Genomic DNA, 23074 nt, shown 5'->3' on the forward strand with positions numbered 1-23074 from the left:
AGAACAAACCAGCCCTGTGGCACCGGGCATTGCTGCACCATTGCTCCCCAATAACTCCACAGCCTTCACACAACTGCTGCAGCCTGACAAGCCCGCTCCCCTGCAGTCCTGCTGTGGTCTGTAGTATGCTCAATTGCTCACCTTGCCTGGGTGCCGAAGAGGTCCCTAACTGGAACAGGCCTTTGACCCATGTGCTCCCTAGTCTCCTTTGGCTTTCTGCTGAGGGGAAAGCACACAGGTGAGCAGAGGATTTGAAGGAGCAGGACATTATGCTGGGTGCCCAGCGTCAGGCCCAACTCCCTTCCCCACCCTGCAGTGCCTCAGGGTCCAGCATCCTCTGCCTGGGAACAAGGGCGACAACTGCAAGTGCTGATCCGCAGCATTGGGAAGGGTGTTGCTCATCTTCTACAGCCTTTACTGCACTAGCAATCTGCCAGGGTACCATGCTCACCCCTCCGCAGGGTAGACACAAGGAAGAGCAAAGATGATACAAGGGGTGAGGGGAGTATTGCTTGGACCTCTGTCCCTCACTTTAGTCAAGCAAAGTGCTGGGGCTTCCAGCAATCTTTTTGAGTCTCCATGCCGCTGAGCTTAACAGTCCCTTTGCTAGGAGCTGGCCCACAGTGGTGCTTGCAGCTGACAGAAGCTGGTAATCTTTGCCACTGATTGCAGAGGCGATGTTAAGTAATTGTTGTGGAAATAGTTGCAGTGAGAATGCCAACTGTAAGTACTTTCACTGTCCTCTCTCCCCAGCTTTCAACCAGCAGCCGAAGCTGTTGCTGCTCCTTACAGAAGCTTTTCCCAGGGCTGCAGCCTGAAGCCACATGGGGTGGGTTTGTGCTAGTAGTGCCACGCTGGGTGCCCAGATCCTGGAACAGAGCAAGAGAGAGGGGCAGTGGGAGCTAGGGCACGCTCCTGCTTGCTGGGTCTTGTCCTACACTACCTAGCGATTAGCTTTTGTCATCATTCATGGCACGGAAGAGCTCCTAAGTTCTTCTGTAGCCCTCAAAGGGCTACAGCTTTGCTAAAAAATTTCCTTTCCCTCCTGGCCAGCCCCATTGTCTTCTGAAGTCTTGAAAGCTGCTGCCTAGCTCAGGGCACTCTTCTCTTGCTCTGCATCAGCAGACGCAGGCATTGCATATCCCTTGCTGCCTGGCTGCCCTTCTCAGCCTGGGGTTTCCCCATTCCCACTTCCCAGTAGCCGGCCCTGCCACAGGAGCCAGCAGGAGCAGCTCTTGCAAGTCCTCCACGCCTCAGCTGGCCTTATCTGCCCTGCAGCTAGCAGATGCCATCTTCCTGGCCACTCTCCCAGTCATGTGTCTCATCTCGCAGCTGGTCTTCAAATTTCTCATTCTGCACATGCACCCCACGCCAGGGTCTGCACGTCTATCTCATACCTGTAGGTTAGGCTGGGGCATGCTGTCTTCCCAGGGATAGCAGACTGGCCGTTCTCTGGGTATGCAGTGTGTCCTCTGGCTAGGCCTCTGCTGAGTCTCCTAATTTTCCTTATCCAGTTATCAGGACTGATTTTAATAGAATCACAGACTCCCTTTATATTTCTCCCTGACCTTGAGTTTTGGCAAGCTATAGCCCTCTTGTTTTGGGAATCACTGGAGCATCTCGGCAAATGCAGGCTCCTCTTGTCACAGCAGACAGCTAGTGTGCATGAATTTCACAGAAAAATTCTTTATTCACTGGATTTGATTTCAATTGTTTCTTGGTCCTTCTCAGAAATGTCTCTGTCAAGGGTATTCCCCTCTGATTTGTCACCTTCATTTTCACTTGGATTCATGGTGCTTTGCTCCTCAGAGATATTCTCAGGTATTGCTACGATGACAGGTATCCTGCCTACCATGGTGGATGTGGTACAAGGAAGGTTAGAAGTCCCTACCAGCTCATACCTGAATGACATCATTTCATTTTCCGTGAGTGTGCTGGTGACAGGCAGCGGCTTTGGCAGAACCAGCTTGCTGGTGACTCGCATGACCTGGAAGGGGGCCGTGTCTGTCCAGAACTCGAGCCTCGCCACTTCACTTCGGTCTTCCAAGGAGCGTTGTTCTCCCCTGCTGTTGAAGCCCCTGTACAGGACAATGCAGTGCACCGCAAAAACTAGCTTTCTAATGTACTTGCATGTCCTGTTGGAAATATCTGTCATGAAGACAATGGTTTCACCAGGGGAAAATATGTTTTTCTCTAGGTAAATCCGAAGGATCACAGAACCATGACTGAAGCAGCAGAGATAAACTGCATCCTTCCTAGCTTCCACCATCAGTGAGGCCTGCACAGAGGGGGGGAGAGGAAAGGCAATGATGAGTTCTTGGTGAGTTCTTGGTGCTGGATACAGGGTATTCCCTAGTGCTGTGTGCAGAAATCCCCAGCACCACAGCTGAGGCTGCTCAACCCTCCCCATGGGCCCTGCTGTCCACCTACAGGAGAGTCTTTCTTGCTGCATTGAATGTGGTGTGGCTGAATTGTCACAATCTTCCTGAGCACCTGTGCAATGATACACGTGTGCACACGTAAATGTTATTACCTGTAACTACCCACACCCAAATTTAGAGGGAGGCCACAAAATGGTTAAAGTCACTGTGTTCTAGCTGTCTTGATGGTCGGTGACTGACTGTCACAGTTTAGGTAGAACAAAAGTGCCTAAGTAAAAAAGACACTTATTATTTGGTGTGAAGGTTGCTCTAGGGCTTAGACTTCAAAGAAGAATAACATCTCTCTTCTCTCATTTTGGATCTTAAAGTACTCCCTGCATATTACTTTTGAACTTTTACAATGAACTTATGTGCTAGTAAAGAAACGTCTTGGTGCGAGCACTAGGACAAAGATGGCAGAACATATTGAAGGTGTCATTTGAAGACTAAAAGGAAGAAGAAGGTTCAGCTGAGACCTAAAAGTTCATGGACACTCAGTAGCAGAAAATTGAGGCCCTGGATTGAAACAGGGGGAAGCTCTGTGTGTCCCCACCTCAGCTGGTTTGTTTCTCCTTACCATGTCTTTCACATCTTCTCCTTGGTTGCCAAAGGTTCCTTGCAACAGTAAATATCTCTTCTCTTTAGCTAAAACAATTTCACGGCCACTGCAAGTCCCTTGAATAAAGTATGAGATGAGGCCAATTTTGCTAGTGAATGTCGAGGGAAGCCCCGGAGGAAAGCTGAAGTGGAAGTCAAAGGTGTGGACCCCAGAATCCAGCCAGCCATCTGAAAGCCAGACAACATGCTGTTACCAGGAGCCTTTTAAACAGGCAGGATGTTTGTACCCTCCAGAAACCTTGATATTTATCCCAGAATTCGGTATGTCCTTAGCATCTGATGTTTAACCGAAAGTGCCACAAAGGCATGGTATGGGATGGACTGCGAATCGCCTCTGCAGGTCAGCTGCTGGATATACAGGCTCCTACTAGGTGCTAGGCTTGAGAAGTGCTATTCAGCCTCATCTTGTCACAAGGACAGCAAACTGCAGCTCCTCGCAACCTGGTCCAGGCCTTGACTTGTTGACAGAGAGTGCCACAGACTTTGAACTTTGCAAACAAACATTAATAGGGTCCTAGGGAGTAAAACAACGTAATAACTCTCCCTCTTCCATTCTCATTGTCAACCACAGCTGTGTGCAGGATCTGAGCCTTTTGTCCACCATTTTGTTTCACCTATGCAAAAGAGCTCGTATACAGTAAAAATAACATTTGACCCTTCCTCTGCACAACTGTGAGACTGGAAAATCATGGTCCCTTCCTTCCAGCGTCTTTGCTTCTGTCCTGCTTCCTCTTAATCAAATTCAGTTTTCTGTGGGTGAAGTTCCACTGCCTGTAACGAAAGACTATCCCTCCTATGCAGCGATAAATATGGTCCCCTTTGTCCACGTGAGACCAACTCTGGACTCTTCTTCACCCAAGACCTACTTGTTTTAATCACACCTATCTGCTGGCAGTTTTATTGTCCAGACTTAGGTTTCCTTTGCTCCTAATACCTTGTGCCAAAACTCTCTTTGGAACAATATTAGTAGGGAATGTGACGCTTTTAGACTTCTTTCCTGCTAACTTCATCCCTTTGCAGATAAATTCTACAATGCCTCAAGTTTTAATAATCTAAACTGGATGTTCCTGCTGGCAGGAGAGCCCGAATATTGTTTCCTCACAGCATGGGGGATTTGCCAGCTGGCATAACAGTGTTTTCAATCAATTGGCATTGTAACTCTGAAGAAATACCTAAAACAATGTGATAGGGAAGAAACTAAAATTCATCAGCCTCTTGGATAACTGCAATATAGAGAAGTCATGTTTTTTATTCTGACCATTTGTAGAAACTTGAAACTCTCAGGGCCTTATCTCACTTACACCAAGTGCTCTATGAGTTATTTTGGCAATGCTCTTGTTTTTGTGGAAGGGAGGACTTTAAGGTGGGAGCAAATGTACAATTTAACTGTGAAAGAAACCAGCGTTTCCCTCCTGGAATGATCTGGAGCTGGATCCTGGGGTAACTAGTCTATTTTGTAGCCCCAGCTGAAAGGGGTGTAGGTTGCAGCACAGGTTTTGCAATGTGTGGATTGACCGAAAAGTTCAAGTTTATCCATCCCTGCTGCAGGTATGGCCTTAAGACCCTGGCTGTGTGCAAAAATGCTTGCGGGTACTTATTCCAGTGTGTATAGAACTTACTTTAAGCCTGTTTTCTTTAGCCTGTGTTGCAGCACTTTCAAAGAGACTCTCAGAAAACTGTGCTTAACCTCCTGTATAGGTCCTCAGACTAAGAATGACAGTAGCGTTAATCAGTTTCATTGAGTTCACTTTGGAACTGAACGTGCACTTACCTGCCCTGCCTCCCGATTACTGGTGGACATGTGTACCATTGCATAGGAGCACCTGCTCCATCTGTGGCCTCCCAAAACTTTATTCTCCTGAACCACGTGACAGAATTAGCTCCTCTGCAGAAAGTTTCCCTGCAGCTGCAGAGGTGGGAGGGTGCTCCCAGGAGTAAACACCCTGGAGGTACCTAGGGACACTGTGCATCTACTGTTCAGCAAAGCCTGGGAACTTCAGTCACACTGGGAAATTTAAATCACTTCTAGATACGTTATTTTTGTTATCTAACTCAAAAGGAGATCCATCTCTTGTTTCTTGGCTAGGAAGATGATGGCTGTGGCTGTAAGAAAGTGCGAATAGGCTGCCTGTAGGAGCGACTTGAGGGATGACCTTTCTGTGAAGGACACAAGAGGTTTCCTGGGGTTTGACTGACCTTGCAGGGCAGTGTGTGACGAGTTTGAAGTGGTCTGTAGTGTTGGGGAGTTGCTGGCTAATGTTCACTCTGACCCGGGTTTTTTGCTGCTGATGAGGATGGTTACTCATGGTAGCAGTGAAACTCGGCTTTTTGTTTTCTGGCTCTAATAATCCTAGAGATGCTACCGGTCATATTCAACAACTGGCTGGAGTCAGTGCCTTGCATAGTCTTTACCTCACAAACAGACATTACTGAATTCCCTGTGCCATGATGTGAGTTGCCAGGGTTAAAAACAAATATGTTCGTTAGGCACCCAGATTCAGTTATATTCATTTCTTACGTGGACATAAGATGGGACCAAGGCAAGGCATGTGGTAAGGTCAAATACCAGGCGGTAAGGTGCTATCAAGAGCATAATAGCAGCTGAGCGTCAAAAGCTGACACAAGCAGCAACCCATTCAAATATACATTCCTCATATGCCACCTTCAGTGTGGGGCACAGAGTATGCAGGGTAAGAAGGGTCAAGTCTATATCTTTCATAGTTTAAAATGGCTTTCTTGCACCTTGTTATAGCAGTTCTGTAGAGTGCTATGCTGGAAAAAGGAGCATAAAATCCAAAAAATTGTAAAAATCCATTATTAACCTGTCCTGCACTGGCAAATCCTGAGAGGTGTGGGGGCTCAGCTCTTTCGAAAAACAGGACACGTGTATAGGTGACAGAACATGGATTCAAGGGTGTCTTTCAGCACCACTAATTTGAACTTTAGCCTAGAAGATCCAGAAAAGAGATGCTTAATGGGTATTTGTTCTTATAATGGCAAAAACGATTTTTTCCAAAATGATTTCTCCCTGTTCCCCATCAGGGCTGTAACATCCATTTGCCTGTAGGAAGAGTTTGCACGCTGCAGTAGGTCAAGGCTAAGGCAATAATGCATGCGAAAGGGGAAAATGACCTTTGGACGAGGTAGAGCCTTCAAGTCCAGGAAGAAATGAAGCCTGACCGCTGTAGGTTGTAGCTCAAATGCAGTTTTTGTGCACTGGCACACGGTCTAACTTCAGCACTGAACTAACCTAGGGCAGTGACTTTCTCCAGGATTCCCAATAGATCCTAAGAAAGGAAGGGTGAGGAAGAGGAGTGCACCTCTTAGGAGATTTCCAACTGCTAATGCACCCCCTGGAATAATTCACTGGTCTGCAAATAAATACATTTTAGGTCATCACTATATCCCACTGACTTTATTTTTTTGAATACACCTATAAGTTTTAATGGCTAGTTCTGCGTTTATGTGTGTGCATGTTGGGGTGTGTAACCACTGAAAACGTCATACTTTTGCAGGTAGTTTTAGTGCGTGTCTTGGATTTTTCTTGTCTCTCAGTAAAGATACAGCAGTACCCCAATAATGCCTTGACTAAATTTGCAAATATAACAGAGCCTGTATCGCCAGTGCTGTGTAAGTCAACAGGAAACGGCAGGTAAGCATTTTAGATGACCAAAGAATGCTTCAGTGATGTGTTTGTGACTAAAGGTTTTCTACCTGCTGCTGGGAAGGTTGTGGTAGCTTTCTCTGCAGCCACCATTCACTTCACAGCCACAGCCACAGATCTTGGGGGGGGACTAGCACTCACGCTCTAAAATACTACTTCCCGTACCAAAACGCTGCAGTTTATCCCGAGGACACTGCTGTTGTATGACACAGTGAAAAGGAATGTGCCACAGGACAGAAACAGAGCACATGGATATTGGCACAAGAAAGACTTCCTCCACACTGGAAAAGGTCTGATCTCATCTTCACTAGTCCAGCGCTAAGGAGCTGTTATGTTAATTGGCACCTGCGTCTTACCATCTACATGGAAATTCTGTGCTTTGGAGACATAAATAGCCTGGTTCCTGCAGACAGTGCTCCTGCTGTAGTCCAGGTGGGGGTTTTCCTCCTCATTCCACTCCAGGTAGCCTCTTCCCACCAGCTCCACCTTCACCACAGGGTCCACCAGGGTGCTCCTAAGCTTCAGAACCAGTTGACCAGCTATGCTGGAGCCTGCCAGGTACACCTCGTCCTCGGGCAGCACCAGCTTAATTGATTTTACTGTTGACATGACGGATGAGTAGGAGCCAGGCAGTACCCGGGGGCCCGGGGACCCAGCAGCATCGGGGTTTGTGAGGTCACCGCACTGAGAATGGGCACAAGGGCCTCCACCAGAGGTGGCTCAGCCCGCTAGGCTGTGGCCTGTCACTATCAAAGCAGCCTGTCTGTTCATTACCAGCACATAATTAAAGGGCAATCAGTGAGCTACGCATTCAGGTCCATATAACCAATGCAACAGATAAACCCCAAAACTAGCTGGTGAGAGCGCACCCCATGAGCCACGTGACACCCTGAGGTGTGGGTCCCTATGTGTTGCCCCCTATCAGTGCCAGCGCACTAAGTGGATTCAGGCTGCTCAAGGTGTCCACCAGTGCCAGCTGGCAGCTTCTGGCAGCACCAGCGCTGGTTTTGGTGGCTGTTTGTTCCTTCTCCCTTCTCACTCCCAGCTCTCCCCTCCCACCATGCTCTCATGCTCCTTTTGGATTTGTTTCCAGGCTGACTCCTTCTCTCAGAAGTCTCCTGGTAAACCCCTGGCTACTGTTTAACCCAGCTGATGGTCATCTTAGGCAAACTTCACCATTGCTATTTTCCTCCTAGTGTTACCTGTTTTGAGCAACCACCGTCTCCAAAGGCACAGTTCTGGGTATTGTGTTCACACACACTGCATACACACACCTCGCTGTCAGATCAGCTGTTGTTTTCCGGGCATGCTACAAAGAGGGGGCCATGCAGACTTGCCTGCAGCAAACTACTAGCGCTGGGTAGTAAATGCAGCTGATGCTGCCTGCATTAAGGGTGGCCAGAAGACTACAGCAAATGCTAGAGAGATCTGAATGTAGCAGCTTAGGCAACCTGCCGTGACACCATCCCTCTGGGCAGCAAGGTCCTGTAGTTCCGGCTGGGGTCAATGGGCTCTTGTTCATCAAAGCAGGATGGCTGGCGAGATTTTGCTATAGCATAGTAGCCCTTGGTGAGCATGGCTAAAGACAAGTGACTGATGCCAGCGGACATCTGTGAGCCACTGACGAGCTGAGAGCCCAGAGTAAAAGCTTGGCACCTGCTCCACAGAACCTGATTAAAGATACAATGTTCTCAGCTGCAAGCTGGAGGATGTGGGCACATGGTGAGAAATGCTGAAAATTAACTGAACCAGACGGCCAACAGTTTAGGAAACAAGTCACACCACCTTGAACTTCAGACGCTTCCTCCTCCATACTAATTAGTCACTTGCTCAGCTCTGTCAGGATGCTACTTCACTGCCTCTGTACCTTATCCCTGCTTACAATGTTGGGTTTTTTTAAGCAAAAAAGAGAATTGAATTAACATGCTGACTGCAAACTGTCACTCAGTCTCGCTTCTTGGCTGCTGCATTTCTTTCTGTGAGCCTATGCTTGTCTTACTTTATTAAAAAATAAGCTCTCTGGGAAAGGAACTGTACAGCACCCTGGCTTTTAGGGAACAGGAACAGCTTCTCAACTGGCCCCAGAATAACCAATAACAAAAAATATCCTTTTTCTTATTTACACTTGACAGTTTTCAGGAGTCTGCCTTGCACACAAGTTGCGTGGTTATGGGTGGAAAAAATAGCTTATAGCTACTTGCATGAGTAATGATATATCGTCAAGTAAAAAATTATAATCACTGATTATATATGAATTGAATACTGAACTCCCATGGTTTGGTATTCAGGCACTGATTTATGCTTTACAAAAATAGCTTATAGCTATGATCTCCGTGCTACCAGTATACCAAACCAATATTTCATCTCAATCTGTACCTCTCCTGAGAATTTTAACTGCAATTTGAGCCTGCAATCAGTTGGGAAAGAAGGAAGCATTGCTTTTAAGTCACAGTTTGTTCTCTTCTCTTAACTTCAATTGCTGTCTTGAAGTTAGACTAGCTAAAATGAGTTGTGCAGATGTTGTTCCTTTGCAACCTCCCTGACAAGATGATCTTTACATTCCCTTTCCACAAGAACCATATAGTATACTTTTAACAAAAGTAAACTTTAAAAGATACAGTAAAGAGCATCTTATTCTATCTTTGCCTATGCTGATATGTAGTAACATTGATTTTGTGCTTTCAATCGAAATCGGCCAAAGTAGAAGAAACCTTCATCTGAATCTGCTGTGCCTCAGAAGTTACAAATAAAAGGATCACGGATCTATGCCTTGAAATATTTAATTTTGCAAAACAAAACCCTTCTCATTTATTTAAGAAGTTTTATGCAGTCTCATCATGTTTCATAGGTTTGTCCAGGCATCAAGAGGGATTGTGTCATTGTTTGCTGTGACATTCAATGGTTTCAGTTCTCTGAGACTCACGTGAACGTTGCCTTAGATTTAAGCTTCCTGCTTGGTTTATATTTAAAATTTTGAACCTGAAAACTCAAAGGGAAATGAAAGGCCAAGCCCTTGAGCTTGCAGCGTTGCACTTTGATAAAACATATGTCAGTGCAAGATTGTGTCAGCGAGGGTCCAGGACGACAGAGCTCAGTCCAGAAGGGCCCATTGGTCCTCGGGGTCTGCACAGTTCCCGTAGACCTCCGGGTCTGCAGGAGCCGACTATGGCAAAGCAGAGGCAAGACCCAGCCTGAGCTTTTGGGTTGGTGATTGGACTGCTTTGCACTTTAGGAGGATTGAATGTCAAACTGTCCCACGGATCTCATTTGTATTCCGCTGCTTTCCACCGGAATATGAAGGGCTTGCATTTGCACACAAATTCCCTTTGTGATTTGAGTGACTTGAGCTGCCTCTGTAGCTCTCCTAGTGGTGACAGGGGGAAAATGGAGTACCTGCATCTGAATTTTAAATTTCTTTTATTACTGGGGAATTAGGCCCTACCGATAGCAAAGTGCTTTATATACTAAATGCTAGCACTGGCTTTCTTGAAGCTAAGTTTACAACCATCTTATAGCCAGTGACATAGCTATGAAGAAACAGAGTCGTGGAGGACTCTTCCTAAGCTCAGCTTGCTAATAGAAAGGTTTTACTGCAGATTATGAATTGGGCAAAGGAATTCAGATTCTCTTTGCCAAGCATCCATTTTCTGTGGGAAAATAGTGTGTGATAAGCACTGTGAGTGAAATGGCCAACCTGAGCTAAGGGGATAATTCTTCTTTGGCATTCCCATGCAATGAGTGATTCACTTGGCAATCACAAGGTTCAATTATCTTTTAATACTCTTTTTTGCATGTGATTATGATATATTGTGCGTAGAAGTAGACAATCAACGACTTCACTAATAATGTTTTTAATTTTATCAGCAAGAGCATGGCAAAAAGAAACTTTCTCCAATTCTCTTCAAACTTTTAAGATATTTTATTTATATGAATATTAATATTCTACCTAACCCTGATATTAAAAATTATATATTATTTTAACATGTTCCATGATATCCACAGATCTGGAAAACGCTGTTTTTACTGTTGCCAGTTGATTTTCCACCAACACGTTTTGCAACAGATTTAAAGAGCTGCACCCACCATATAGCCATACAATGAAAACAATTTCATCAAGAGGTATGAAAGTGTAATTGCCAGATTTTGTTAGCCGTACTCTGATGACAACTTTTTTGTGGGGATCAGCACAAATCAGACTGACTGTAAATTCAGACCACCTCTTTTATTCCTTGGCTAACCTCAGCATTTAGGGAGCTCATTCAAAGGTAAGAACCAATTTAAAAATTTATAACTATACTTGGGGATTGAGGGGGGTAAAGAAATACAGCAGAGCCAGCAAGACTTTAAAGCTTTGCCATGATAGATATTACCTGGAGAAAGTACTGCAAAGCTGTCAATAGCTGCTTGTAAACAGTAGAGCTTGAAATAGGGAAAACATGTTTTCTCCCTGTCAGAACGGCACAAAGCATCGGCTGAAGCCCTTGCCTGGCCTATCCATCTGGCTGATGTAAGAAATGAGATATCGATTTTTCCTACGGCATATGATCAGAAACTTAGAGGAGCCACAAAGCTAGCAAGCAACACAATTTATTACATTCTAAGTGAGATGTTAGAAAACTTTTGCTAAAACACACATCTTTCTATTTAGCAAATGCAATTTAAGTCACAGTATTAACCAAGGAACTATAGAACACACCCTGCTAGATTTGCTGCTGATAGAGCTAGGAACTGGCTTATGTGCTGCAGTTTCCCGTGTTATAGATAACCTATTCACTAAAAAAAATTCATTTGTCAGGAATAAGCTGTGTCAGAATCACTCCACAAAATTGGAAGCACTTGTCTACAGTAGCTAAAACACAATATTTAACATCATTAGCAAGTTTCTGTTATTTTATCACTGCTAAAGAGACATACTAGTTTGAAACTTTCCTAATAAGCCAAAGAGTCCCAGATGTCTGGATTATTCCGTAGGAGGTCTTTTAATGATGGCCCAGCGCTTGTGCCGTAAGCATCTGTTCTGCTGACTGCCATTGCTTTAAATAGCTGCTCAGTTTGTCTGCATTTAAATCAGGAAGTGGATAAATAGGCCTGTTTTGATTTCAGAACTTTGTTGCCAGTGAGATGGACAAAACACCAGCTGGATGGCCACAGTGGATGACATAAGCCCAGGTGGAGCAGCACACCCAAAGCCCTATAGCTTGGTCATCTTAAATGCTGCAGGCTGACAACTGATTTTTTAGCAGCACAGAGGAAAAGTGGTGCTGTTGCTGACAAGAAGAGGTTTTCTGGGTTTTTTTTCAAATTGAGCCTATTCAGAAACTGGAACTACCCACTCAGCACTCTTCCAGATCAGTCTTGCCTCTTATCACTCGAAAATATGAGTGGAGGTCTGTGAGTTGAGGCTTCTCTCATTGGAAAGGACTAGGCCAGTTACTGATGCCACATTCCTTGATAGTCCCCCCAAAAGCCAGCAGAAACACAGACTAAATTTGACTCCACAATAATAATGAGAGGAACTAAAGCAAGGAAAATTCAAGCCCAGCAATTAACCTTCATGGTAAAGGGTCAGGAAACAAGCCTGCTCATCTATATCAGTATTTAATGTGAGGAACATTTATAAGACAGATCCAACTATGAATTAGCACTGAGTTGAATCTACAGAGCTTGTGCAAGTTGCCTTTCCTTCCTCTGAAGTTTCTCATTCACTGCTTCTTTTCTCATGTTGCCATCTACGCTGTCTAAAAAGGGTCTGTGCATGCTTCTGGAGCACATGATAAAAAGACCTTCCCTCTCCTACAGTGTCTTCAGAAAATCTACTGCCCCTCCAAATCCTGCACCCTTCTGTGCTGGGCACTCTCCGCAGTTGCAGTTTTGGTCGATGCACCATGCACGTACATCTGTGCTCATCACTCCCTTCCGGCGCTGTGAGTATCCCACCCATCCTCAACACCTGTTCACACCTGGTGCTGTGTTCACAAGCAGGGTGCAAGGGTTACGGCAACCAGCGCTGGGGAGCCTACTTGTGCCTAAGGCCATGCTGCCTTCTGGAGCTCACAGCCACACTAAGCGCTTATACTCCTTGCACAAGACTTTGGAAACGCTATGTGCCCAAGGATGGTATCCACACAAAACAGCTTCCTGATAGACGAAAAGGCTGACCTGGATACAAATGAGTGTCAAGGGGGAGGGAGGTAGGAACTAACCAATGATTAGTTAGTGCAAGAGGAACAGCTTACTACTGTCTTTCAGGGCCTGAGATGCCTATTCTTAGCTGGAATTCACAGTTTTGTTGTCTTTTTCGGAGGTAAGCCCTTCTGTCAAAGCCAGGGTGGATTAGGGCTTTCCCATGAAAATGATGATAGAGCTCCTCTATTTTTTTACCTGAAATACTGTGTCCAAAACACTTGCTACATCTGCACGTATGCCTTCCATTATACTTTGTCATTCAGCAGAGTAAAGCTATTAAAAAGCAGTCCATTCTCAACTGGAAAGCTTCCCGGGAGCTTAACACTCTTCATTCTACTGAAGCATTTCCTCCTTGCTTTAAATATTCATTATAGCAAGGAAAGGTGCAGGAGAATGACTTTTCTGACTGATTTTCAGTTCCATTCTTTGCCGATGCGTAGTTTATTATAATCAGCATCTGACGAGAGCTCGTCGTTCCAGGATTCCCTGCAGGACGTACCCACAATAACCATGTGAGAACTCACTGAAAACCCCTTCAAGCCAGCAGTCACCTGAACCTCACCCAGTTCCTATTCTTGCCAGCATGCCATTGGATAGGTGATGGTAGCGAGCGCTGCCTCCAGCCCTTGCTTCCAAAAGCTGGACAAAGACATTTTGTGGTTGTATCGATCAGATCAGACATAAGTGATGAGATATTTAGTTTTGGGTCCTATCAAGTTTTCAGCAGATGCTGAGCTATCTAGTACATATAGTCGTCAGACTACACATACAGGTTAAATCCAGTCTGTTTGTCTGGGATGCATGCATGTGTTTGTATGTCTGAGCTGTACATCTAAGCAGCATATTAAAAAAAGATCAGGACTGTATAGTTTCAATTGCACACTTCAAATAATGTGAAGAATGCCTTGTGTTCTACACCTTCTCCCCCCAACGACTTGTAGTCCAGTGAAGGCAGACCAGGGAGGTTTCTCCCTGTTAACTTTAGGGAGCCTGTATACCCCAGTCTGGCGTTCCCCACTTCTATTGATTTGCGATGCTTAGTTTTCTCTTCTTTTAGCTTTCAGATTCAGGCCTATAAGCATATTTGTTCAACTAGATTTGGGGTTATAAATAACTCAAATGCACTGAAGTGGTAGTTTGGGTTGGCTGATTTATATGTGAGCAAAGTAAAGTGGTTGTGACCTTCTGGCTCTACCTTTGGCAATCACAAAATTGGGAGACAAAAGATAGGCTCACCAATATGGCACTGCATGGGGAAGCCAGCCACTTTTGCTTATGAAGGCATGATGTTGGTCTTCTAAACTGCCTGTTCATTTTTTAGCAGCCCTGTTGGCTCTTCCAGGGATGTTGGATGTTCCTCAGTGTCTTGTTTTGTTTTAGTGGTCAGAGAGTTAAATAGGAAAGCAATGCAGGCCTGATGAATAAAATCATCGTGCATACATCGCCAGGAACCTCTGCAGACAAATCCCAGTAATACAGAAAAGCAAAAGAAAGGAAAGGAAAAGGGAGAAGGAAAAGTGCCCAAGCTGGGCCATTGGCTTCTTCTTCTGTCCCATTAGTGATGCTCAAAGAAAAGAGAAAAGTCCTTCATACACAGTTTGAACACCACTATTTAAGTGAGGGGATAAGTTTCTTTTACTTAAATTAACTTCCTTCTTGGTCAGTCAAGCTGCCTGTGTGAATTCATGCCTTCCACAAGGATTCACTGACTTTAATTCTTCCATGTTAGTGCAAATCAGTTGTGATCAAAACGGGAGAACTGGGTACATTACCCATCTGTTATAACTTAAATCTGAGAGGGACTCTACTATGCCATGAGATGCCATTGTTTCTGCTCTTCTGCACTGACCCAATGCTTTCAAATGGTTTATTATTTATGCAGACAATTGTAGCTCTAATGTAAAATATGCTGTTCTTTTTGAAAAGTCAAACCACACTATATTAAGCATGAATCACATGGAATTTTTTATACTTTTAGATCTTGATGAGTGCTACGAAATGCACTTTGTATCAATCCTTGCAGCCGTTACAGTTGATTTTTTATTAATGCTTCCCTTGTAATTCTCTATTTGCTTCTAGAGTAGACAGGGAATAGAATGGGAGCTCTCCAGTGACTAATTTAACATTTTTGAAGTCCATGGATGTTAACAAAAGACTGTGCAGTCCAGTGAATAAAAGGTATCTAGTAAGTTAAAAATGACACTGAGATTATATCCCCCATGGGTTGTTTTTTTATTAAAAGTCATTCATTTTATGCTTGTTATTCTCCTGCAAGACAATATTTTCGAAAAGATTTAGCAGTGCATAAATGAAACGGGCAGCTTCATGATCAGCTGTCACTCTGTTATTTGATTAACTCTAAATCTGTGTGGGCTGTGAGTGCTGAGAAGCTGTGAGCACTGGGCCCTCACTCTGCAGCGTTCAGCTTTCCATCTCCGACGGGCACTTACTAAGTGGCGTGTGAAGGCCTGAAGTGCAGGGCTGGGGGGGGTGCGCCCACAGCGGGCGCTTGCTCTCCCTTCACCGCATGTCTGGCTGCAACTGAGCATCGAGGATGCAAGCGTCCCAGGCAAAACCGAGAGCCAGCAAAAGGGAGCATGACAAGGCTCTATGCAGCATCAAAGGAGGTTGTGTCACACATCTCTGGGTGCGTCCAGCATTGGTCGTTGCTGCTGTCATTTCAGCAAAATGAAGATGAGAGCCTTATACGTTCTTCACATTACTGTGGTGGGGAAAAGGAACAGGTCCCAAACCCAAAAGGAAGAGGTCCCAAGCCCAATGAAGCAGAGAAGGGACCTAAACTCAAGGCTCCCACAGCCCAGAAGGGCACCGAAACGTGCCGCTGGGATGGAGTTGCATGTGAGCATAGCGTTTTACTTAGGAGAGTAACTCTAACTTGGCCTAAAGAGCCCTTGAAATAAAGCGCTCACCTGATTCATTACTTCTCTGTGAAAACTCACAATTTGAAGGAAATGCTTCAGCAAAAAATTCTCAAGTTCTATTTATTTCTTCAGGCTAAACATTTTCTGGTATATAACTTACAGATTCAGGCCACGATAAACAATATTCTTCAAAGACAGAGTCTGAAGTGACATATTATTGCACCATCGCACTTAAAAATTCAGTTCTGATGATACACATTATCCACTGATCTTCTACATATATTTTCATCAATTGTATGGAAAAAAAAGTTTGTTACTTTAATGGGGTACATAGACAAAACTATATCATAGACCAAGTACGAAAGAAATATAGAGCTGAAGAACTGTTACTGTGTGGAACTGAAGGCGATTAACAGGAAAAATTCTGTTTGGAGTTAAAAAGCAGTTTTGTCTCAGTATAAATATAAATGAGCTTTCCACTGCTTCTGTTCTGATTTTTTTGTGTGTGTGGTTTTTTTTTCTGGGATAGAGGCTATTATCCGAACCAAAAAGAAGTGAGGGAAATGATGAGTAGTAGTTGTACAAATAGCATCAAAATTTGTTCCATTTGAACTTTTGCCTATGAACTAAATAGGATGTGGATTAGCTCAGGCTACAAATCAGAGCCGAGTTAGGAAATGTCAGGTATGTTAATGAGCAAGGAGACATTTATCAGGGAGCCGCTGTGAAAGTAATCTTCCTGCTAAGCCTTTGAAGATATGCGAACAGGTTGCGTGTGTAATTGGGGGCACCAAGGCGCACAGTTAGCCAGACTAGACCCCTCTTTTCAAATGAGTGGGGTCTCAGCCGCGTGTCTGCAAGTCATTCTCCCTCTTTGTGTGTGTAATTTTTTGCATCGCTGCCCCTAATTGTGCAGTCTTTGAAAATCTTGACCTGTATCGAATGGATCCGAAAATCTGCAGCACTTACAGGGACACGGTCAGGTCCTTCCTCATGTTACCAACACCAAGCTACTTCTCAAAAAACAAACTAGCTTTACAAGAGATTTGACATTTTAGTTTTTGTGCCTCAGACAATCAAAATAGAATAGCATTATTTCTAGCCAGTGTCATCATTTGCAGGTTGATATATTTATAGTGTCTTTGAACTTCATCCTTGAGCAGAAGGCAAAGGAAAGAAGAGCACCTTTGTAGCATGCCAGATGCGATGGGCGCACGCTCAAAGGCCTTACAAAAAACCACAGGCTTAACTGAGGTCATCAACTCTCTCTCATTTAGCAAGTGTATGAAGATTTTAGGGGTTGTGGCCCCATCAGTGACAGGGAGACGAAGGCTATGCCACATCTTAATGCTGGGAGGTTTCTGTTACAGATATTTTCCTTTAAAATTAGGTGCATTTAAACTGTATCTATTCTAAGGGTGTGGGTAGATGGTCATAAGCCGTGACAATAATACAGGTCAATAACTTTCTGAAGAACTTCAGTCAAAATTCAGTAGCTGTCACGCGCACACTCCTTGTTCACAGTAATGCGAGGAAAGAGGATTCATTTGTACCACAGCAGAGAGGAGGTGACAGCATCCTGCTATAGCCCTAAATTGCTGCCCATCATCACGTATGTATGCCATGCATTCAGGTGTGTTCAATCAGCCGTTGAAGCTCAGCAGCAGAAGCTTTTGGTCCAAGCACTTTTTCATCCTGAGAAAGTTTTTTAACAGATGACCAATATTTGAGCTATGAGGTTAGTGCCGTCTCAGGATTTTCTGGTTTAGAGCAGTACATCACTCAGTAAATATACTATAAATTCACATTTAAGCTCTCACTAAACCAGAGAAAAATTTATTACCTTATTCACTTGAAACCATTCTGTGTATTTCTTTTTGTCCATGAAAAGCATTTTGGTTACAGTGAAATCTATTCTTCTATATAGTATTACAAATGTCCCCTTGTCTAAGTTTTGACTCACCCAATGCAAGAAATGGCCGCAGTTGACCTTGTGTTGATTGATTGCTCAGAAATCCAGGTTTATATTTGTAAACTGGATTAGTGCAAAAATGCTGGAACAAAGCTGAAGAACATAATAAAACACAGAAACTATTTGAAACACTAAATCAAACAAAAGTTTGACTTTGCTTTTATGCACACACGCCAAATTCAGCTCTCTGTAGGATTTGCATTGCTGACCAGCCATTCGCCAGGGCGTGGGATGTGTGAACCTAAAATTCTAATAGCTTAAAAAAAAAGTGCAACAGCTGAGAGGCTTTATGTGCAAATGGATATTACCCATAAGAAGCAATTCAAATACATGAAGCATGCAAAAATCATTTGAAAACTGCATGAATGAGGAAAACTTGCTGGATAAGAAATAAAAAGATCACCTAAGTGGCCTATATAAAAGTCTGAATATCTACAGCTTTCCTGGGAATGATGAAGCATTTTACATTTTGGTGAGAGATGACTGAAGGATTTAGACCTGTGGGAGTACAGTGCAAATTGGCCTTCTGGGCTGCAGATTTTGAAAGCTCTTTCTATTAAAAAAAAGGTGGGGGGAACCTTGATATGCTATAATCCTCATTCATGAGAAAACACGAAGATAATTAAGATTTCAGCAACCAATTTCTCAGCCTCGTTCAAGTCCCAAAGCAATAGCAAGCACAGATGAGTCTAAACTGTGAAAACTAGGACTAAAGTAAGAATTTAATTCCAAACTTATCCAAATTTAGTGAACGTCAGGCAATGCTAATTGTACAGCTCCTTATGAAGATTTACAAATGTACAATGGGACTATATATATTAGCTTTTGTAAAGAGATGTTTAACACTGACTGAAACCTCTGTAGCAGCTCTATTGGTTTCTAGCACTAGAAGTGATAAATTCAGTTTACGAATGCTTGAAGGCCTGGCACGATAACATGATCTGTTATGGAAAACAGCAGTGCTGGGTTGAGACAGGCTGGGACTGAAAGTGATCTGCCAGGTATTGAACTTTATGTTCATAAGGGAGAAATAGGAGGGAACCACACACAATTTTCTGAATAAACTATGAAGCAGGGGTAATATAGCCAGCTCTCTATAGGAGTTACAAAATAGTCCCGTTGCCATCTCTTCAAGGTGTTTCCAGCCAGGGGAAGGCAATGCAATAGTTTTGTGGTGAAGGAGTTAATCTGTGGTGCCGAGGTGTCGCAAGCAGCTCCTGCTGCTCCCAGGGTCGAGGACGCTTGCTGCCTCCAGCGCTGAGCCGGCGCCAGGCGTCACCTGTGCTTCTGCTGAGTTGGGCTGGCTTCGCCAGGATCGCAGGCGCCAGGGGCTGCAGCTCGCCCTCCTTTGAAGGTACCATCAGCTGAGCTGCCTCTCGAATTTCCCAAGTGAAGAAAGTGAATTATTTCTTCCTCGCTTGCTGTGTTTTTTTTGCAGGAGCATCAGGGCCCGTCGAACACAGTTATTACCCAATGGAAACGTAGAATGGCAAAACAGACTAATTAAAAACATCATTTAAGCTGTGTCTATACTGTCCCCTTACAGAAATGTAAGAAATCTCCCCACTAAAGACTGTGCAGTGAACGAACCGGCCGTGGGGAGCGGGGGTCAGCAGTGAGCTCTCCCAGCAGTACCTCTGGCACAGGGGCTGCAGGCGCACAGATGGGGCTCCTGAAACCAAACAGCTTCTCCAGTCCCACCTCTCCCTCAGCCACCCTCCTCTTCCCCCCATCTTCCTGCACCTCCCAAAGCCACAGCTCAGCCACCCCTGGAGAATCCCAGTCCAAAACGTCCCCATGCTGCTACCTTTCAGGGCCACTCGTGTTTGGTCTGGTGCATGCACATGCTGGACAAATGGAGAAAGCCAAGCTGCTCTTTTCCATCGCAAACCTCTAACCAAAAGCCTGGCATGTGGCAGCCCCTGAGCCCCACCCAAAGGCCTCAGGACCAGGGTTATTTTCTTGAGATTGCCTTTATTTGGAGGCAGCTTTGCCACAAGACTTGGGCAGCTTAGGCCTAGGTCCCTTCAGCTCTGAAGAACAACAGTGTGAGCAAGGACATGGTCCCTCTCCTTGCTCTCATTCATCAGAACAACATCTATGGAGCCTAATGACCGCACCAGTGCTATAGGGGGGCTGCCCTTCGAGGCTTGATCAGAACAACCTGATTTTTTTCCACAGTCAATGTGAATGATGTGAACAAAGGGATTTTTCCTTGGAAAAACAACTGAGAGACTGGTTTCTTGCTTCTTCCCAGGGGGAAAATATTTTCCAGTTCATGAGACCCTTTATTCCTGACATGGAGGCTGGCCTTTGCTCCCAAAGCCTTTGTGGCCGTGTGACAGTGAGCTCTGCTGATCCCATCCAGGTTAGTAGGCATCTCCTGGCACCTGGGCAGCATGGTGGGGTCACAGAATCACACAGAATCACAGAATGGTTCACATTGGAAGAGACCTCAGCAGATCATCTAGTCCAATCCCCCTGCTCAAGCGGGGTCCTCTAGAGCATATTGCCCAGGATCACATCCAGACGGGTTTTGAATATCTCCAGGGAAGGAGACTCCACTACCTCTCGGGGCAACCTGTTCCAGTGCTCTGTCACCCTCACAGGAAAGAAGTTTTTTTCTCAGGTTTAGGTGGAACTTCCTGTGGTTCAGTTTGTGCCCGTTGCCTCTTATTCTGTCACTGGGCACCACAGAGAAGAGACTGGCCTCATCCTCTTGACACTCCCCCTTCAGATACTTGTACACGTTGATGAGCTCCCCTCTCAATCTTCTCTTCTCCAGGCTGAACAGGCCCAGCTCTCTTCATAGGAGAAGTGCTCCAGTCCCCTCATCATCTCTGTAGCCCTCCGCTGGACTCTCTCCAGTAGTGCCATGTCTCTCTTGTACTGGGGAGCCCAGAACTGGACACAGTACTCCAGGTGAGGCCTCCCCAGGGCTGAGGAGAGGGACAGGATCACCTCCCTCGTCCTGCTGGCAACACTCTGCCTCATGCACCCCAGGAGACCATGGGCCTTCTTGGCCACAAGGGCACATTGCTGCCTCATGCTTCACTTGTTGCCCACCAGCACTCCCAGGGCCTTCTCGGCAGAGCTGCTTTCCAGCAGGTCAGCCCCCAGCTTGTACTGCCGCATGGGGTTATTCCTCCCTAGGTGCAGGACCCTGCACTTGCCTTTGTGGAACTTCAGGAGGTTCCTCTCCGCCCAGCTCTCCAGCCTGTCCAGGTCCCTCTGGATGGCAGCACAGCCTTCTGGTGTGTCAGACACTCCTCCCAGTTTCGCATCATCAGCAAACTTGCTGAGGGTACACTCTGTGCCTTCCTCCAGGTCATTGATGAATAAGTTCAACAAGACGGGACCCAGGACTGACCCCTGGGGGACACCACTAGCTACAGGCCTCCATCTTGACTCTGCACCACTGACCACAACCCTCTGAGCTCGACCATCCAGCCACTTCTCAATCCACCTCTCCGTCCACTCATCCAACCCACACTTCCTGAGATTCCCTAGGAGGACGTGATGGGAGACAGTGTCAAAAGCCTCGCTGAAGTCCAGGGAGACAACATGCACTGCTCTGCCCTCATCTACCCAGCCAGTCATTCCATCAGAGAAGGCTCTCAGGTTGGTCAAGCGTGATTCCCCTTTGGTGAATGCATGCTGACTACTCCTGATCACCTTCTTGTCCTCCAGATGCTTAGTGAGGACCTCCAGGATGAGCTGTTCCCTCACCTTTCCAGGGATGGAGGTGAGGCTGACAGGCCTGGAGTTCCCTGGCTCCTCCTTGTGGCCCTTTTGGAAGACTGGAGTGACATTGGCTTTCTTCCAGTCCTCAGGCACCTCTCCTGTTCTCCAGGACCTTTCCAAGATGATGGAGAGTGGCCTAGCAATAACATCCGCCAGCTCCCTCAGCACTCGTGAGTGCATCCCATCGAGGCCCATGGATTTATGGATGTCAAGTTTGGACAACAGATCTCTAACCCGATCCTCCTCGACCAAGGGAGAGTCTTCCTTTCCCCAGACTTCCTCTCTTGTCCCCAGGGTCTGGGAGTCCTGAGGGCTGGCCTTAGCAATGAAGACTGAAGCAAAGGCAGCATTCAGCAACTCTGCCTCCTCTGTATCCTTCGTTGCCAGGGCACCCACCCCATTTAGCAGCAGGCCCACATTCTCCCTAGTCTTCCTTTTGCTATTCATGTATTTGAAGATGCGAGGTTGGAGCTCGCAGCGGGTTCCCAATCTATCCCCCAGTTGACTTCCGGAGCCCAGAGCAGAAAGGGGAGTTTTTACCTGGGGCGGTTGCAAGAGGAGCCAGTCTGAGCTGGGTCATTCTGGTCACAGCTTGTGGAGGAGCCAGCAGCAGGTACCCAAAAAAAATAGCAGAAGTGCTCAAAGCTGCCTGGAGCTGGCACACTGCTCCCGACCTGCTCCCCACAGTGCCAGTGCCAGCTGAGGGCAGGAGGCAGTGTCTGCCTTGCAGTTTCGCGCTTCAAACTGGGCCAGTCCCAATCTTGGGAAAAAAATGTTTGCATTATGATGGTCCTAAACTTTTCTGATATTTTAACCAGACAAGGTCACTAAGAAAAAGAGTAAAGGGCGGTGGCCCACTAAGTCAGATGAAATATTCAGAGGCAGCATCAGCAGCAGAGCTGCTTATAAAAAATAAGGTAACCATGCAAAAGGCTGCATTTTAAATTCCTATTCTCACTCAGATCAGCAGTCATTAAAAGCAGGGAGAGGACTATGTTAGCCTCAGTGGAATTGTTGGTTGTTTTTCCTGTTCTGTTTTGTTTTGCCCCGCCATGAGATTGCACTTGATTCAGTACCTGGTTTCTGCTCTTCTGTTTAGCACGATGCTCTAGCTGCGGTGATGTTCTTCTAGTTATTTTGGTTTTCAGCTATGACTCAGTCCTAAAAATAAGTTCTTAAAGACTTTTATTTTACAGTTCCAAGAAATGACATCCTGGGAGTTACATCTGAAGTCCAAAACTGTAAAATGATATTACTTATAAAAATAGATTTTAAGATGAAACATAGTAATTGAGTTTGGCTATTTTATGGATGAAATATAATGTGATCAATAGATTATTGTGCTTTCTAGAAGTTACAGTTCTAGAAGTTTTATATTATAGAAATGATCTATGAAAACTATATTGGTAGAACATAGGGTGCAAATCTCCAGTTACATTAAACAATTTCTATCTGGCATTTTGCTGTGTAAACTCTGGCAATAAGAAAATGCTAATCAGCATGGCCTTACCCGATAAGTTCTAGTACAGGACTTTATGAATAATTGATTTTAAATAATTGATTTTTTTTCTTGCATCAGAACCATGAA

The 23074-nt window shown here is 45.2% G+C and overlaps 1 protein-coding gene across 1 annotated transcript; it reads right to left on the reverse strand.

Annotated features, from left to right (window-relative positions):
* Positions 1 to 1687: 1687 nt before the first annotated feature.
* On the reverse strand, positions 1688 to 7311 carry ARRDC5 (arrestin domain containing 5). Its single transcript, XM_009689225.1, has 3 exons — positions 7059 to 7311; positions 3010 to 3206; positions 1688 to 2278 (listed from the first exon to the last, which is right to left on the reverse strand). The coding sequence occupies exons 1-3, from the start codon at positions 7309 to 7311 to the stop codon at positions 1688 to 1690; spliced, it is 1041 nt and encodes a 346-aa protein (XP_009687520.1).
* Between the last annotated feature and the right edge of the window lie 15763 nt (positions 7312 to 23074).

The sequence above is a fragment of the Struthio camelus genome, chromosome 1 (assembly GCF_040807025.1).
Source record: "Struthio camelus isolate bStrCam1 chromosome 1, bStrCam1.hap1, whole genome shotgun sequence".
Lineage (NCBI taxonomy): Eukaryota > Metazoa > Chordata > Aves > Struthioniformes > Struthionidae > Struthio > Struthio camelus.

Coding starts and splice junctions, on each gene's coding strand:
- ARRDC5 (XM_009689225.1), bottom strand. CDS start 7,311: ATGTCAACAGTAAAATCAATTAAGCTGGTGCTGCCCGAGGACGAGGTG. Junction 3,207..7,058: donor ACAGAATTTCCATGTAGATG/GTAAGACGCAGG, acceptor TCTGGCTTTCAG/ATGGCTGGCTGGATTCTGGG. Junction 2,279..3,009: donor TTGGCAACCAAGGAGAAGAT/GTGAAAGACATG, acceptor CCCTCTGTGCAG/GCCTCACTGATGGTGGAAGC.